We start from the raw sequence: 18,192 nt of genomic DNA on the forward strand, positions 1-18,192 counted from the left end.
TTCCCTCCTTAAAACTCCCTTCTTCTGCAAAGCCTCTGATTTCTAATTCCCTACAAATCTCATATCACTCTTCTATAATAAAACATTTCCAAACTGTATAATAAACAAGATGAAAAAAGTTAAAAATAACTAGCAAGAAACCTATTTTGACAGCAGTGTTCAGATCTCATTTCCCATGGGAAACTGTGCCTCGCCTCGCCTCCCCTCCCCTCCCTCCTGCCCAAGCTAAGCTGTATCTTCTTTCCTGTTATTCAGTTTTATTCTCCCTACATCTTCTGTCTGCTGTCTTTTCTTTGTCTCTTTGGTCTAACTTTATATGGAAGTTGTTCCAGGGCAGGGACATTGTCTTTACATTCACCTGGAAAGTGCCAGGCATGCTATGGGATTACCTTTTAAGATTAGACACTACATCGATGGGTGCCTCATGAACAAATAAGCGCCAAAAAGGTAGTTGAATCGCATGGTGTTGTCCATAGTGGACTTGATAATAGATTCTACTCTTCACTTTTCTCAGGTTCTTTGAAGCTTTTCTTCCTGCCTGTGTACATCAATGGATATACACTAACAACACCTCATGTTTGGTTATAGTGAGAATTCCCTGACAAATAATGGGTTGTGGAGCATGCTCTGAAGACATTCAGGCTAAGGTATATAGCGATAATAAATTGCCTGGTTAGCAAAGATGACAGATTTCTGGATCAGAATAAAATAAAATTGCATTTTAATCTGCCTACCTCACTTCCATGGTCATTTCCTCCTAAGCTCTTGTTTGTTCCTCTGCCTGACCTGACCTCTTCACCCAGAGTTAACAAGCAAATTCAACAACTATGTACTGCAATGGGCTGAATTCCCAAAGGTAACAGGGCTATTGTCTGTAGTATTTTTCTGGCTTTAGCAGATTACTGTTTAAAATCTATAGGAGACAAAAGTTTAAAGTTACCTTCTTTAAGCTCCTCTGGAGATTTGGAGAAGTATGTACAAACAAGAAGAGAGAGATGAACAATTAGGGCTCCGAGGAGACCAAGTTCAAGCCTAACTGGGCAAAACTGGACCAATTCATATGTCCTTCAACTTGAGTGCAAACTATGAAACACACAATGCTGGTTTGAAATTAAAATAAGCATGTGCCAGACAAACCACAAAACTTGGATCTGAATCCTACCTCCCTAAACAAGAGAGTGCTCAGGTACAGAGTTTGGCTCTGGCCACTCTCCAATAGCGTACTTGGAAAGTACAACCTATAGTTGCTCCCATGACTCAGTTGTCAAGGTAGAGCGGAGGCCTGAGCTGGGAATGATCTTTGGACTTTTTTCCCTGGCTGCCTGGAAACAGAAAAGAGGGGACTCAGCTAATGAGCAGGATTTGAACTAATTCTCCAAGAACGCAACTATTGCGGGGAAAAGGGCATTAGTGGCCCTAAATAAAGATGCAAGTGACTTCCTCACCAACACCCTTATTCTGTTTTGTAAGCCTCAAGCATTGCCCTCAAAAGAGGAGAAGAATGAAGGTTCTGTGAGTTGGAGTTAAGCAGATGGGGAAGAGCCCACATCCAGATCCTTGGTACTCTTGTACAGCAGCAACAGCACAGCAAGAAAAAGAAGAGGGCAAGTAATTTAACCAAAATAAGAAAGCAAATTATTTGAACTGAGAAATTTAGAAGTGATGTGGGATCTAATTTGTTCTAAAAGACCAAGTTTTGTAGTGCTTCAGATACACAGTTGAACATGTATGACAGGACTTTCAAAGTGTGATTGTACTCTGAAAAGTGTCTGTAAAAATGGCATCCTGAGGTTCCATGATTGAGTGCCATGATTTTCTCTCTGAGGTGCTCAGTTTACAATAAGAAATGTGTTTGTTTCTATGCCTGCCCTGAAAACACAGACTAGGATTTAACAAACAGTTTCTTCATTTGTCTTCATCCACAGTAATAAAGATACCATGGACTAAATTAGGGTCTCATTTATACTTGAGAAATCCCATTATCTTCCAGTTATCCCTTCTGACACCTTCGGTTTGCAAAACATGTAATGGATTAGAGCTTAGTAAACATGACTGTCATTGCTGCATAAGAAGGAAAAGAATTGAGCTCACTTTTCCTTCTGTATATGGGCTCTGCAGGGCTAACAGGAACAAACAGCAGTAAAAATTTATTTTGGTCACTGAAGTCACCCAGATATGGCTCTGGATAAACACAGGGAGCAGTTCTACTGAGTAAACAGGTATAATTTTAGAGAGTCACTTTTCAACAGAGAATTGCACTTAAATCCTATTGCTTTTTGTTTGTTTGTTTTTTGTTTTTTGTTGGATACCTCTTACTTGTCTTTGAGTCTTAGAGGATAAGACAGAACTGGAATTAAGCAAGAAGAATTTGACTTACCAGACTCAAATGTTTCTTCATCTTTTACGTCACCCAGATAGCAAAAATAGCAAATACATTTTGTTTCAATACTATTTCTGCTTAAAATAATTTTATCACATCAGAAATTATTTCCCTTCCAATACTGTAAGGACCACATAAGGCTCTGACTCCTGCCAACTTCCCAAACATACTTCCACTGCTTTCTTTTAGTTCAATTAGAAATGAACTTGACCTGCCAAGTGAGAATCTGGATCCAAACTTCTGTCAAAGTTGCTGAAAAGTGAGAACTGGAATCCAAATGTCCACCAGAGTTTGAAGATGTTTGGATTAGGGGTTTTGATTTTTTTCCTCATTTTTACCATCAGTGAAGCACATCCAGCTCCTTGTATTTCACACAATCCCATTCAAAAGGTTAATGTTCCAGAAATCAAACACAGTATACATGAAAGCTCTGATATGAACATCATCCCTAACTCAAACTCCTTATGGACTTGCATTGAGAAATATAACAGTGGAAAATAGATCCTGCAATTTAGGAACATAGGACTTGCCATACTGAATCAGACCTGCAGTTCATCTTATCCGACATCACAGGGGTGGCCAACCTGTGGCTTCGGAGCCACAGGCGGCTCTTCAGAGGTTAATACGCGGCTCCTTGTCTAGGCACCGACTCTGGGGCTGGAGCTACAGGGGCCAACTTCCCAATGGGCCAGGGGGTGCTCACTGCTCCACCCCTGGCCCTGCCACAGGCCCTGCCCCCGCTCCACCCCTTCCTGACACCTCCCCTGAGCCTGCCTTGCCCTCAGTACTTCCCACCCCCACCCCCGAGCCTCCTGCACTCCACCAAACAGCTGATTGGGAGGTATGGGGAGGGAGGGGGAGGCGCTGATCGGTGGGGCTGCTGGCATTGGGAGCGGGGAGCTGATGGGGGGCTGCTGACATATTACTGTGGCTCTTTGGCAATGTACATTGGTAAATTCTGGCTCCTTCTCAGGCTCAGGTTGGCCACCCCTGCAGTATCATGTCTGCAAGAGTGGCCTTTGCCAGTTGCTTCAGAGGCTAGTGCAAGAAATCCTGTTATGGAATAGCCTGCCTCCAAGAAATCTGTCTAACCTCATTATTAAGAGTTTTATTTGTGCTTTGAAGCAAAAAGGTTTATATCCTTTCTAAAATGCTTGTTTTTTTAATCTGTATTAGTATAACTCTGCATAGTCTTGTTATCAATATATAAACATCCAATCCGTGTTTGAATCCAGCGAAGCTTTCTGCCTCAATGAAAACTTGTGGCAATGAGTTCCAGAGGGTCTTAAAAACCACAGTAACTTAATATTATAGGTTTAATGAGCCAAATTGAGACCAACTAGGTTTTACCCCTTTACATCAGTTCTGAATTTGGTCCACTGAATCTATAATCTGCATGGTAAATGCACTGGATCTCAAATTGAGTTTTATGTATTTAGAACAGCCATTCATTTCAACAGAACATCTTCACTACAAGCAAAGATTCATTATAACCAGAATTGCAATCTGTTCGTCTGCAGTGCTTTGAAATGGTCTGGGGCTTTCACTCTACTTCCCACACTCTACTATAAATAGAGTTTCTCTATATATGAGCTCACTATAAGGATGTTCCATTTTATTCAAGAAACACTAGTGGTCTTTGTCTGGCTGGTATATTGCTGCAAACACAGATGAATCTCCTTAAATGAAGTCAGTTACCTGTTTCTACGCACTTCTCATCAATCCGCATGTCGTCCTCTGCAGGTTATAGCAGATAAAAAGAGAAAGGAAATAATCTGATCTCTAAAAGCATTGAAAAAAAAATCACCAAATTCAAGACTTCAACATCAGTATAGAACTAATCCCCCCTGAAGCTCAAATTGGGTTAAAACATCTTTAATATTTCAATAGCGAAGTACTAATAACTTTCTCTTTCTATAGGCAGAGGGAAAAGGCTTCTTATACCAGTGCTCAAAAGGGTTCCCAGCTGGCAACACATCTGATTTGAATTGTCTAGCTGAAGCAAGAAAGGGGTTTAATTTGAACTGATGCAGTGTTTATATTTCAGATCATCTATTTGAGAAGGATCAGTATGACTATCAGAACATCATTCCCCCCCCAATACCCTTTGCATATTTTGCAAGTGTATGTTTTTTCTAGAATGCTATACGTACACTGACAATTTTTAAAATTACAGTTGGAAAAATAAAGCTTTTTAAACATCTCTCTCTTCTGTTTTTAGTAATTTAGTAATAAAGCTTGAAACTGAAATCCATGTCCTTATCAGTTTGCTCCCTCCATTGCACACACCACACTGGTCAGCTCTTACAGGTAGGGATGTAAATACCATTTAAAAAGTTAACCATTTAAACTATTAAAAATATTTAGTTTAAATGGTTAACTGATTAAAAGGGCAGGCCGGCACAGGGCTGCTGGGGCCGCTCCAGCCCAGGGGTTAATGGTTCAGGTGGGTTAACCAGTAAGACTAATGCTTACCAGTTAACTGGTTAACATTTTACATCCCTACTTAGAGGTTCATACAAGAATAGGGTGAATATCCTGGTTTTCAGAGTCGGATGTGCTCAACACACAGTTTTGTCCTACTGTTTGTATAGATCTGCAGACTGGATCCATGAAGGGGCAGCTACCCAGCTGGGAAAATGTGACAGCAAGCGGGCTATGTTCCTGGTACAAACTTCAGGGACTGTCCTCCACCAGGCCACCTGTTGTCATCCTTCCTCACTGTGCACTGCCCTCAGAAGTAGACTCATAGGATTTTAAAGCCAGAAGGATCATCTAATCTGACCTGCTGCATAACACAATTAAATAGGATTTCACCCAATAATTCCTACTTCAGGCCCAACATCTTGTAGTAGGGAGGCAAGATGCCCTACTCCCTACCCTCTTCCCCCTGCCTCTTTTAATATATGCTTCACAGCTGCTCCTAGCATTGGTGGGCTGCTGCAGAAACAAGAAAACAAGAAGGTACCCTTTTCTTCTTCCAAGCAGCCTGGTGTACCTTCCTGACTGCCCACCAAAACTCTCCCATTCCCCTCTCCATGCAACACAAGCTCCGAGTTTTCCAGTTCAAACATCTGATCAGACACATGACTGCTGAGGTATGGGTATTTTTAAGTTAACAAAACCACAATGAAGCATTTGTTTAGTCACCCTATTTACACATAATGCAGATAGACTTGGCAGAGAGATGTAAAAGGAAATCTGCCCCAACCAATCCTGACATGTATCCTTGTAAGTACAAGTATAGAATCTAGTCATTTTTAAAGTCTTTATAAACAGACAGTATCTTGTACATTTAGATATCAGCTAACATTGGACTTGAAAGGGGATGTGAGGTACTGCAATGTGGTGTCATCCAGGCATCATCTCTTACCTTCTTCCACAGTACTCACTGTCCACGGCAAATCCATTGAAGCAGTTAAAAATAAATACACAGCTAAAGCTATGGCCAGTGTTACAGTTACCAAGTAAAATCAACTGCATCAGAAAGACTCTTGAAAGATGAAAATACAGAGCATTGACTTAACTGTGAAATTCACCTCATGGGTCATTAAAAGCATCAGCAAGTAATAATGCAGACCACAGAAAAACAGAGAAGTTGTGGGAGAGGGAAAGGGGAAGTAGGAGAAAATAAATGTCCTGGCTAGGAAATTACTGCATTTATAGCCAGTAGAAGGATAGTTTAGGTGGGAGGTACATTTCTGGCTTCTTACTTTACAAATAAACCACAAAGTCAATTGGTTATATCTGTTTTTCCATGTCATCTTAGACACTAGGCCCAGAAATCAACTAAAATTCGCAATGAACAAGCATTCATATGAGGAAAGAGTTTATATACCAAGCTTTAATAAGAGAACTACAGTTTAAAACTATCAAATTTATTCTAAAAAGGAAAGAATGAAAAATGAAATGGTATGATTGCAGTAACTGAAATGCTATACATGACACATTGCAGAATATTTTCTGGTACAGAACTGCTAGCTATTCCTTAGTCTCCCTTCCATGGAAATCTACAATAAACTTGTCTTATAAACACTTCAGGAGGGAACAGACAGATTTTTTGCTGCAAATAGCCTATATATAAGGCTCAGTCCTGGATGGTGTTGAGTACTCTCAGCTGCCATTGACTTAAATGGGAATTCAAGGTGCTCAGCACTTTACAGGATCAGATCCTAAATATACTGTATTCTGAGAACAATAATGATCCTTAGAATCCAAAATAGGTTAAGTGCCAAATTCAGATACACCTGCTACTCCCACAGATTTCAGTGGGGATTCTGAATGCATTTCTGAGGTCATAATATGGCCCAATGAATGATTCTTGGTATATAAACTCATTTGATCATGTTTAATTTCTGTATTACTGGATGAAAGAAACAAAAAAAGTCTTCTCCTTCCCCACTTTCACTGGGAGCTGGAGAATTTTGCACTCACATATTGTTGATTTGAGACAGACATGGGGCTGGAAAGGCTGAGACCACCAGAATTCTCGCTGCTTCCTGAACAGAAGGGAATCCAACACAGTAAGAAATCAATTCAGCGTTGCATTACTTTCTACTTAGATGCTCCATTCTATCACCTGCACACAAAATTACAACAGTGCTCAGATCTACCTGAAGGATAAACATCATTACAAACCACCAAGAGCATAGCTAGTGTCTAGGCCACCTACAACTATTGGAGGAAAGCCAGTGTCCTACCACACCTATCAGAATGCCAATATTCAACGTCTCTGGCCTGAAAGTACTGCCTTAAATTAATGCACGTAATGGAGGAGAGCAGTATTAACTGTATTGTGGTACACATGGTTGGAAGTGTGCTGTATTGGGATCTCTCTGAGACACAGTCTTAATTACAACTCCCTCTGGGCCTCTGTGTGTTACAACTCTAAGCTTATCAGTAGTCAGTTGTCTGGCACAATTAGGGGCACCCTATGCTTTTTTTGTTTGTACCCTGGATAGTACAACATGGTTCTAGAACCATGCTAGAGAAGCTGTATAACTAGGCAACTTTGTGTAAAAGGGTCCTTTCTATATATAAACTGACTATATGCAGAAAACAGGGAGGTGGTTGTGTGTTTCTCATTTAAAAAAACCTGTCAGCTCTGCTTTGAGTATGAAAAACACAAAGCTACAGATGCCTCAGACACACCTTTAAAATACTGTAGTGATTTTTAGAAATAATTATGCCTCTGTGGCATAAATTCTGATTTTTATCTTTACATTTTTTGTACCACGAAGGACAGCCCTGAGAAACCAAAGTCCTTAATCTTTGTCTGAAGCTATTTATTTTAGTTTGTGTATATAGGACCGATATTGTTAGGAGCTTTACACACTAATATAAAGACAATGTCTCTGCTCTGAATTACTTACAATCAGACTTAAGGTGAAAAACATCCTGTTTTCACACAAACGTCCATAGTACTATTAAAACAGGAGAAGACCCATGCAGAAAGGTCATACTGTCTGTCAGGCATCAGTGTGTCTTTATTGATTGAATCAATCTGTACTATAATTGCTAAGTTCAGATCATGAAACCCAAGGTAACCGGCTCATTCTCCGGTTTGAGTTCAGAAACACTAATTTTCTTACCTCTTCAGAAGATGGTTTGACGGTATCAGCCCAGCACAGGCACTCAGGTCTGAGACTTGCCTGGCCTGCCACCAGAGGACATCATTCTGGTCAACAATCTGAAGGATTTCACCCTTTTTAAAGGGCAAGCCTGCATCAGCACAAGGTATGGCAGGGTCCTGCAGGGGCCAGTAATCTGCCATTGCTCTCACATAGAGCTGATACAGAACATACAGACATAAGTGAAGGCGAGCTTCTTCAGAACAGATACAGTAACAGTGTGTATGAATATTTACAAACTAAGGGCCTAATCTGACTTCAGATGAAGTTAACAAAAGTTTTCAGAGTAACAGCCGTGTTAGTCTGTATTCGCAAAAAGAAAAGGAGTACTTGTGGCACCTTAGAGACTAACCAATTTATTTGAGCATGAGCTTTCGTGAGCTACAGCTCACTTCATCGGATGCATACCGTGGAAACTGCAGCAGACTTTATGTGTGTATATAAAGTCTGCTGCAGTTTCCACGGTATGCATCCGATGAAGTGAGCTGTAGCTCACGAAAGCTCATGCTCAAATAAATTGGTTAGTCTCTAAGGTGCCACAGGTACTCCTTTTCTTTTAACAAAAGTTTTGTTATTGACTTCAATGGGAAGAGCACCAGGTCCAAAATCCAATTATTTTCCTGATCAAGAAAAATGTAGTGATCTAGTATACTGTGAACAATTTGACCTTCTCCCTCTGGATCACTCCAGAGATGCCTTCACTATCTTTAACTTTATCACAGCTTGCTATATTTAATTACATTACCTACAGCAAACTATTAATTTCAGTGGAGACATATATGTCTAGGCGAGACATGTTATTAGAGATTTCTGTGAGCTGGGCTGGCAATAAATGCTTCTAAACAACCTTACCCTCGTGTATCATACTGTGCAGACTGCCCATTAGACATTATTGGATTAACTGCAGTAACAATAATAATCTGGAAGAAAAAATAAATTAATCTCTTACTGTTGTTTGGTTGCTGACTGGTCGATCAGAAACTGGAATCAGTTTGAACATAATTGTTCCCTGGGACAGAGTCTAAAAGATTTCAGAAATAAAAAAGGTCAAAATATATTTACTACTGGTAACACACTGAAAGCATTTTAAGTTTCATCACTGCAAGATGAATGATGGCTCCAAAAGCCGGTTATAAATATCCTTTCTATAAGAATGGAAATTGCTTAGCTCCAGCAGAATGCCATATACAGAATCATAGTTAAAACAAAGATCTTTAAAGGAAAAAGATAGATTTAATTCCTGTGTTGGAAACTTTGGAACCTTGCTAAGACTTCTAATTCCCTTAAATATATGTCTTGTTATTTTCAGTATCAATTCACAATTAATTTTAGTTCTCAAATCTAATTTAAATTAACTATATAGGGCTGGGAAAGCAAACAAGCAGGGAAAAGAATTGTTTTCAAGATTTGTAGATTGTGTGTTATGGTGAAGTTTGTATTTCTAATGGTGTGTTATGCATCTGAAGATAGGTGCTAACAGAGAAATCACGAGAGATAAACAAATAAAAGAACAGACACTAACCAGATTGGAACCTCACTGATTGGCACGAACAACTAGAGAGCCAATGAAGAATACTAAATATTGTGACCTGGTGAGCAAGCTGACCAACTTCAGGGGTAGTGCATCAGAGTGATCTTTGTTTGCTAATTTTGACAAAGATTATTTAGTTTACATTATTTATGACAGTACTTGGTAACATAGGAGTTAATGCGTTTTGTAAAATGAATGAAGGCTTAGGAATGTGACACCTTATGACAGCATTCTGCAACTAATCCTTTGCAGAGAAATGGAGTGAGTCTGCTGGGGTAAGGGTTGGCCGAATTATTGATTTTAGATAGAGAGAATTAGTGAGGTTCTACTGGATTTTGTCCCAAAGGACCCCTAGTACAAATGGCAAAGGGTGGAATGCATCTCTACACAGAGATCCGGGCTTATGCACCACTTCAGCCCTATTTGGAAGGCTTAAATAGCACATAGGCCATGTGCTGGCTCACTGCACAGGATAAATGTGATGTTATTGACATACCCTGCAACCACTGTTATATATTTGCAGCAAATATTGTACAGCAGTTGTCGGGTAAGGTGTCTATATAAAGGCTATGGTTTGCTGGTTATGATTATGGTGTGTGTGTGTGTGTGTGTGTGTGTGTGTGTGTGTGTGTGTGAGATTTTTGTAGTTGAAGTTATAAATGTTGGCTATGTACTTGTATATCAATGTGTTTTGATTCTGAAGTAGCCTTAGTAAAGCATTTGGTCAGCTTCTTGAGAAAGCAGCGTGCAAATTTAGTGCCCAAACAAGAAACACTTAAATGACAATGGATCTTGGAAAACTCCAATCCACATAAGAAGTCTTCCTGGGAACCTGCAAGGTAGCATGTGGGCCATGGCTGCCACCTGTAAAGAACTGAGTCATGCATGGACATGTGACTTGCCCATGTGACTCCAGACTCCATTTTGCTGTAATTTTCCACAGTAAGAACAAAAGGGTGTTCTTACACCTGGAAGAGACTATAAAAGGCAGCTGCCTCATCTCCATCTTGTCTTCAATCCTGCTTCATACCTCTGGAGGAACTTTGCTACAAACTGAAGCTTTGAATAAAGGAATGACCCATCCCAGCTGTGGATGTACTCCAGAGACTTGCTTTGAACTTGCATTTTATTCTATCACTGCTACAAGCCTGAACAAAGAATTTTGCCATTACTGTATGTAATTGATTCCATTTAACCAATTCTAGCTCTCATCTATATCTTTTTCCTTTTATGAATGAACCTTTAGATTTTAGATTCTAAAGGATTGGCAACAGTGTGATTTGTGGGTAAGATCTGATTTATATACTGACCTGGGTCTGGGGCTTGGTCCTTTGGCATCAGGAGAACCTTTTTTCTTTTACTGGGGTATTGGTTTTCATAACCATTTGTCCCCATAACAAGTGGCACTGGTGGTGATACTGGGAAACTGGAGCGTCTAAGGGAATTGCTTGTGTGACTTGTGGTTAGCCAGTGGGGTAAAACCAAAAAGTCTTCTCTATTTGGCTGGTTTGGTTTGCCTTGGTGTGCATAGAAACCCTAGCCTTGGGCTGTAACTGCCAAGCTTAAAGCAATTTGTCCTGAATTGGCACTCCCAGTTGGGTCCCATCAGAACCAGCATCGTTACAATGAACTTCACCCACAATGAAAAAACAGACAAAGTAGTGCATTACATGTAAAATTATTGCTTGTGTGTAGGTCTTCCTCCCTCTACAGTTTACATTGAGAATTTAGGCTGCTCTTTTTAAAGTGCATTTATGAGTACATATAATTACACTTGAGCTACAAATAAATAAAAAAAGAAAAAGAAAAAGAAAAAGAAAAAAGTAAAGTGCATTTCATACCAGAATGTGGATAACTTGCTCTGGCTCTAGTCCCTCCACTGAAACTCCATTCACCTCTACCAGCTTGTCTCCAGCATACAACAACCCTAAAATAAAAAGGTACAGGAAAGACGACACTTATTATAGAGAAGACGTGATTCTGAAAAAGTTCAGAGATGCAACAGAAGACTGGAGAACAGCCCTGAAATAAGAAATGCTCCTATCCTAGATTCGGACCCGAGTCAGGAATTTCAGATCTGAAGTAGTATTGTGTTGTGGATAAAGCAGACAGCTCTGTATAGCCTTCACTGTGCAATCTCAAGCAATTGACCTGACTTCTCTGAGCCTCAGCTTCTCTATCTGTAGAATAGGTGTATTCAATCTTCCTCTTTTCTGTAAAGCACTTTGAGATCTAGTGATCATGAAAAAGGACTTAAGGAGTGTTAACTATTCTTATCCAAACTAGAGTTCCCCCAAAACTGACGTGTTCCAATTCAGAGTTCTGGTAGTTGCATCTTCCCCTTTAACTGAGTTGAACAGGTTATCTCATCCTAACAGGATTTCTTTCAGCCACTGTATACAACTTGTAACTGTATATCCTTGCAACAAACCCCGTTGCCAACTCTGTCCACATATCTATTCAAGGGACACCATCATAGGACCTAATCACATCATCCACACCATCGGGGCTCGTTCACCTGCACATCTACCAATGTGATATATGCCATGTTCCAGCAATGCCCCTCTGCCATGTACATTGGCCAAACTGGACAGTCTCTACGTAAAAGAATAAGTGGACACAAATCAGACGTCAAGAATTATAACATTCAAAAACCAGTTGAAGAACACTTCAACCTCCCTGGACACTCAATTAAAGACCTAAAAGTAACAATTCCTCAACAAAAAAACTTCAAAAACAGACTCCAACGAGAAACTGCAAAACTGGAATTAATTTGCAAACTGGACACCACCAAATTAGGCTTGAATAAAGACTGGGCGTGGATGGGTCATTGCACAAACTAAAAACTATTTCCCCATCCTAATTTTCCCCCCTACTGTTACTCACACCTTCTTGTCAAATGTTTGAAATGGGCCATCCTGATTATCACTACAGAAGTTTTTTTTCTCCTGCTGATAATAGCTGACCTTAATTGATTTGTCTCGTTAGAGTTGGTATGGCGACCCCCATCTTTTCATGTTCTCTGTGTATATATCTATATCTTCCTACTGTATTTTCCACTCCATACATCTGATGAAGTGGGTTTTAGCCCATGAAAGCTTATGCCCAAATAAATTTGTTAGTCTTTAAGGTGCCACAAGTACTCCTCGTGCTTTTTGCTGATACAGACTAACACAGCTACCACTCTGAATACTGTAAGATTGTGTTTGAAGCTAGCTGTCTCACCTTTATTTAATGCAACACATTTACCCTGGAATGAGAGAGTCATGAAGAAATAAAAAAAAAAGTCAGAAGTACTTCAATGTGAGGCAATTATTACTATTTATATGGTATTGTACAAGGTGTGTGCCTAAAAGTTCTAACAGGAGAGAATTTACAGTTGCAGAAAAAACCCGACTTTTCCCTGCTGTGTGTTTCAAATGACACTTACCACTTCTGTCTGCTAGCCCACCATGGATCACCCTGGCAACCACAATGTCACCCGTTATCTCATGGCGTTTAATGGTGGCACCCTGGAAAAATAAAAAATAAATAAATATCTTTCGATTCCTTTAAAACTGCAAGTCTGATCTCCTTAATGCCTGGAGATTACTGAAAGAGATTCCTTTTCCCCTTAAAGCTGCACAGTATTGCAGGACCCGTAAGTACAGTGCACAATACGTTAAAAGATGTGTAAACCTAGTCTCTTAAGGGACATGAACAAAATGGTCATTATACAGCCCAGTTTCCGACTCTCACATTCTGTAAAATCTTACATAGGGCCTACTGTAATGCATCTTTTCCATCTCTAATGTTATGATTTTCCAGTGCTAATCCCTGTATTTATCACAAGCATAGTACAACATAAAATCCTTAGTTCACAAGGGCAAACAACTTCCAAGAAATTTTGTTAGTTTTTTTCCTCCTTCCCCCTCCATTTGCCAAGGAGGCACTTTATTTGTTCAAGATGAGTCTGTCAATTTAAAAGAGAATAGAAATAACAAAATTTCTATAGCATTGCTTATAAATAACCCATTTATACAAAACACTTTATTGAATCTATTGCACAAGTTCAAATAATCAAAACATGAGAAAGCTTCCTTACCAGGGGCTGCTTGTTCTTCACTAAGCAGACAATCCTCATGGCTTCTTCATTTTCAGGGATGTTATCTGGTAGAGGGGGAAGGATTGGTTCAAAATCTTTCTGGGCCACAGTATCATGAGCTGATAGTAAGGCCTGTGACATGAAGAAAGAGGCAAGCAAAGGTCATCCCAAGAAATAGCTTTAACTGGGGTCCAGGAGTCAGAAGCGGGAGACTGTATTCTTACATGAATACAGGCCCACACGGCGGTGAGTGACATCATAGCTCTTTCCACTGAAAAATTCAATCACTGGACATTTTCCTGATTTCTTGGAATTTAATCTTAGGAGAACTGTGTCCTCGTTTGATGCTATAGCACAAGCACATACGCTTTGTAATAGTTTTTAAGACAAAACAAGTTTGTTCATGTAAAAATCCTGCCCCGTGTCTCTAAGAATCTTTTTTTAAACAGATCTCTCAAAAGCATAGATATTAAAGACAGCAGTTACCATCAGTCTGTTGTGAGTACTGTAGATATTTAATTCTTTCATAAGGTAGGGGATGTGACACAGACTTCAGAGGTAGGGAAAAGAATCCCACAGTTGCAAATTCACAGATACCATTGTCCACTAATTTCTTCTTGCCATAACTAATCCAAATTTCTATTGCCTTCTTTGCTGTCTTCTGCAGGCAGCTGCAAAGCTCATTCCCCCCATACTGCAGTCGTTTCAGTGAGAGATGTTTCCACTCCCCTTTCAACGGCCAGCACTTGCCTTCAAGTTTGGATTTCGCAGAAGTCGTCTCAGCTCTCTGATCTCTGTAGATTGAGGGACTCCACGTAACAACTCCACCACCTGGTGATGAGAGAGTGGGAACTGGATCCATCTGGAATTCCTATTTTAAATACTGTAGTAAACTATTTGGTGAACTTAATTTGGTAATGTAAACAGACCTTTTCTTTAACTCCATGCTAAGAGACTAAGTGAATTCTCTTCTCCAGTCCTACAATTAGATTTAATGACCAGTATAAGTTTCTAGCATGAACCATTAAGCTTCCAGCTAATTCGGTCATGAACTGATTAAAATTCACAGATCTGAGCCAGGCTCCTTTATGGTCAGTTCTTATGACAAGGCAGATTTTGAATTGGGGAAGAGGGACGATCTAGCAGTTAACGCACAGGACTCGTAATCGCTCTGCCACAGCCCATGGGATTCTGGGAATTCCACACCTTCTATGTGCCTTTGATCCCCTATCTGTACAATGGAGATGATTAACTACTTGTCTCACAAGGGAGCGAGGCTACATTCATTAATGCCTGTGATGTGCACTCAGATCCTTGGACAGACTGCGCCACAGATATGCAGAGTATTATTATGTGCAATCAAATTAACAGATTAGGGTTCGGTAAAAAAAGGAATATAGTCTCTTATATAATCTCACCTCACGAGACAGTGCACGTGCTTGGGGTGTGACCGGGACTGGTTTTTTTCTGATAGATTGATGGAGGCATTCATAAACCTATAGGGTGAAATAATAAAGAAAAAGGCACAATGCAATACTACTCAATGGGGCGATCCATTCACATGGAAAACATACACATATACAGCAGTGCCACACCACTAAGGATTTTCTAGGACTAGCTAGAATAAAAATTATAAATAAGGCTATGAGCTAGTCACGGAATCCATGACTTCCAGCAACCTCCATGACTTCAGCCTGCGGTGATCAGGAGCTGCAGGGTCCCTCGCCACCAGCGAGGGCAGGGAGCTGCAGGGTACCCCCGGCACCTCTGGCAGCTCCCCGAGCCCACAGCTGCCGGCGGGGGAATCTCTGAGCCGCCCATGCTGCGGATTGCTCCTAGCCCCTACACAGTTGTGTGGGGACTAGCAGATCCCCATTTTGTCAGGTATATTTTTAGTAAAAGTTACGGCGTCCGTGAATTTTTCTTTTTTGCCCATGACCTGTCCATGACTTTTACTGAAAATATCCATGACAAAATCTTGGCCTTTATGATTAAGGCTATCAATCCTTCTGATTCAGGACCTAACTACAGATTGCCAGCTGAGGCCAATCTTAAATCTCTGACATTGTATAGTATTACCCAATTAGCCAGGTACACTGGGGTTTTCCACCTTAATCTGAAGTATCTGGCTGTCAAAGGAAGATAACAGGCTCACTGGACCAGTGTTCCAATCCAGTATGGCAAATCCTCAAAGATTCCACTGTTTCCTTTCTTCCCCTAACTATAATCCTTACTCAAAAAGCAAAGCTAAAGTAAATCACCAAATTTAAAGACTGATTTCAAGGAAATTTTTATTCACCTAGACCAGTGGTCTCTAACCTTTTTACGCCCAAGATCACTTTTTGAATCTAAGGGCAACCCAGGATCTGCCCCGCCCCTTCCCCAAAGCCCTGCCCCACTCACTCCATCCCCTCCCCCCCCACCCTCACTCACTTTTACCGGGCTGGGGTAGGGGTTTGGGAGGGGGTGTGGGCTCTAGGGTGGGGGTTCACAGTGTGAGAGGGGGCTCTGGACTGAGCCTGGGGCAGGGGGTTGGGGTGCAGGAGGGGGTGAGGGGTGCAAGCTCTAGGAGGGAGTTTGAGTGCAGGAAGGGGCTCCAGCCTGGGGCAGAGTGTTGAGGGTACAGGGTGCTGGCTCTGGGAGGGTGTTTGGGTGCAGGAGGGGGCTCTGAGCTGGGGCAGAGTATTGGGGTGCAGGAGGGGGTACAGGGTGCTGGCTCCAGGAGGGGGCTCAGGGCTGGGGTGCAGCCTTCCGCCGGGCAGCACTTACATCCAGCAGTGCAGCACTTACGGTGGCGGGTGCAGCAAGACTGAGGCAGGCTCCCTGCCTACCCTGGCTCCACACTGCTCCCAGAAGGGGCCAACATGCCCCGGGGGGGTAGAGAGGGGAAGACACGTGGCTCCGTGCATGGCTCCGTGCGCTGCCCCTCTCTGCAAGCACCCCCCCTGCAGCTCTCCCAGCCAATGGAAGCTGCGGTGGTGGTGCTTGCAGGCAGGAGCAGCGCACAGAAGAAGACCCCTGCTCCCCCGCACCCGTGGGGCCACGCCAGCTGCTTCTGGGAGCGGCGTTGGGTAGGGAGTCTGCCTTAGTGGCAGCCACGCTGCGCTGCCAGAGATCGCAATCGACTGGGAAATCCTCTAGGTTGGTGACCAGTGACCTGGAAGGTTTTTTTTATTTTTGTTTTATTAACATTGGACCTGTTTACAGACCTTAAGTTACTTTCCTGCTAAAATGTTTAACTTAGTTTTTTGAACTATTTTGTCTAACAGGAAAAATTTCCTTCCCAGTTTAGTCTGATGCTAAAGTACAGCCCTTGATTATACATCACACCAATGCAATCAATAGTAAATAATATTTCACCCTCATATAGCACTTTTCATTCATTCATTTGTACAAAACAGGACATCACCCCCATTTTACAACTGGGGTACAGATCACCACCTGCAGCCAATCTTAAATCTCCCTGTGATTGCATGGTATTACCCAATTAGCCAGGTACACTGGGATTTTCCACCTTAATTAGAAGTATCTGAATTAACCTACAATCTCCGCATGGCACATTGAGGCAGATGCCAGTTGGACATATTGTTCATAGAATCATAGAATATTAGGATTGGAAGGGACCTCAAAGAGGTCATCTAGTCCAACCCCCTGCTCAAAACAGGACCAATCCCCAATTTTTGCCCAAAATCCCTAAATGGCCCCCTCAAAGATTGAACTCACAATCCTGGGTTTAGCAGGCCAATGCTCAAACCACTGAGCTATCCCTCCCCTTCTTCTCTAAGGAAGACTGGCCTTGCAGACAAAGAGGACTTTACCTTTAGGAGAGCTTGCAGCCAGGGAGATCTGAGCAGGTCGTATAACACTCCAACTCCATTGACATCTCTTTTACAGAACAGACTCAATTCTTGTAACACTAGAGTCAGAACATGAGATAAACGTGAGCCCAAGAAACAAGGAAGTGCAGTGCATTTCAGCACCAACAGCTGAACAAAAAAGCCAAGTATTGGCCCAGACCTCTGAGAAGGTAATTCATTTGAATTTACATTCCCTTATAATGTGTCCCAGATACCCAACTGGTAATTCCTTAAGAAAAGGTTCCCTGTCCTCAGCTCTATGGTACATACCTTCTTATCAGCTGTATTTGTGCAGGGCAAGCAATTGTCCACTGATCAGAGAAACATATTCCCCATAGGCATCCCACACCTACTAAGTTTGAATCCAAGTTGACATTTATTCCAACCATGTACTGTAGTAACTCTGCCTTGCCCATGTTTTAGGGATTTCTTTTAGATTGTAAACTCTTTTGGGGGCAGGGCTTGTATCTCTTCTCAACAGCGGAAAGTGCCAACCACATCTCAAGGGCTATCTAATATATAATAATGATGCACATTCCAGTCTGACCTGATAGTTCAGTTAATAAATCTGTACCACTATCAGCCATCCTGTACATTACCTGCTGGGAATGGGGAAAGAGTCATTCTTATCAGAAACACCACCATTTCCCCTACATAAAGAGAACAGGAATAGTGTGCAGACACAATGGAAATCTAGACCTATTTAGAAT

General features: G+C 41.4%; 1 protein-coding gene across 1 annotated transcript in view; it reads right to left on the reverse strand.

Annotated features, from left to right (window-relative positions):
• The window catches only part of MPP4 (MAGUK p55 scaffold protein 4), a gene marked incomplete at its 5' end in the record, with an annotated part of 31,491 nt that extends 13,593 nt beyond the window's left edge, over positions 1 to 17,898 (reverse strand). The window contains 14 exons of the mRNA XM_084642872.1: positions 941 to 955; positions 2,378 to 2,398; positions 4,079 to 4,117; positions 5,754 to 5,771; positions 6,815 to 6,879; positions 7,972 to 8,168; positions 8,960 to 9,031; positions 11,383 to 11,468; positions 12,972 to 13,053; positions 13,626 to 13,757; positions 14,376 to 14,456; positions 15,044 to 15,121; positions 17,444 to 17,611; positions 17,836 to 17,898. Coding sequence (XP_084498998.1) covers positions 941 to 955; positions 2,378 to 2,398; positions 4,079 to 4,117; positions 5,754 to 5,771; positions 6,815 to 6,879; positions 7,972 to 8,168; positions 8,960 to 9,031; positions 11,383 to 11,468; positions 12,972 to 13,053; positions 13,626 to 13,757; positions 14,376 to 14,456; positions 15,044 to 15,121; positions 17,444 to 17,611; positions 17,836 to 17,898 — 1,117 coding nt within the window. The remainder of the gene's footprint in view (positions 1 to 940; positions 956 to 2,377; positions 2,399 to 4,078; positions 4,118 to 5,753; positions 5,772 to 6,814; positions 6,880 to 7,971; positions 8,169 to 8,959; positions 9,032 to 11,382; positions 11,469 to 12,971; positions 13,054 to 13,625; positions 13,758 to 14,375; positions 14,457 to 15,043; positions 15,122 to 17,443; positions 17,612 to 17,835) is intronic.
• Between the last annotated feature and the right edge of the window lie 294 nt (positions 17,899 to 18,192).

The sequence above is a fragment of the Lepidochelys olivacea genome (assembly GCF_965140295.1).
Source record: "Lepidochelys olivacea isolate rLepOli2 genome assembly, chromosome: 11".
Taxonomy (NCBI): domain Eukaryota; kingdom Metazoa; phylum Chordata; order Testudines; family Cheloniidae; genus Lepidochelys; species Lepidochelys olivacea.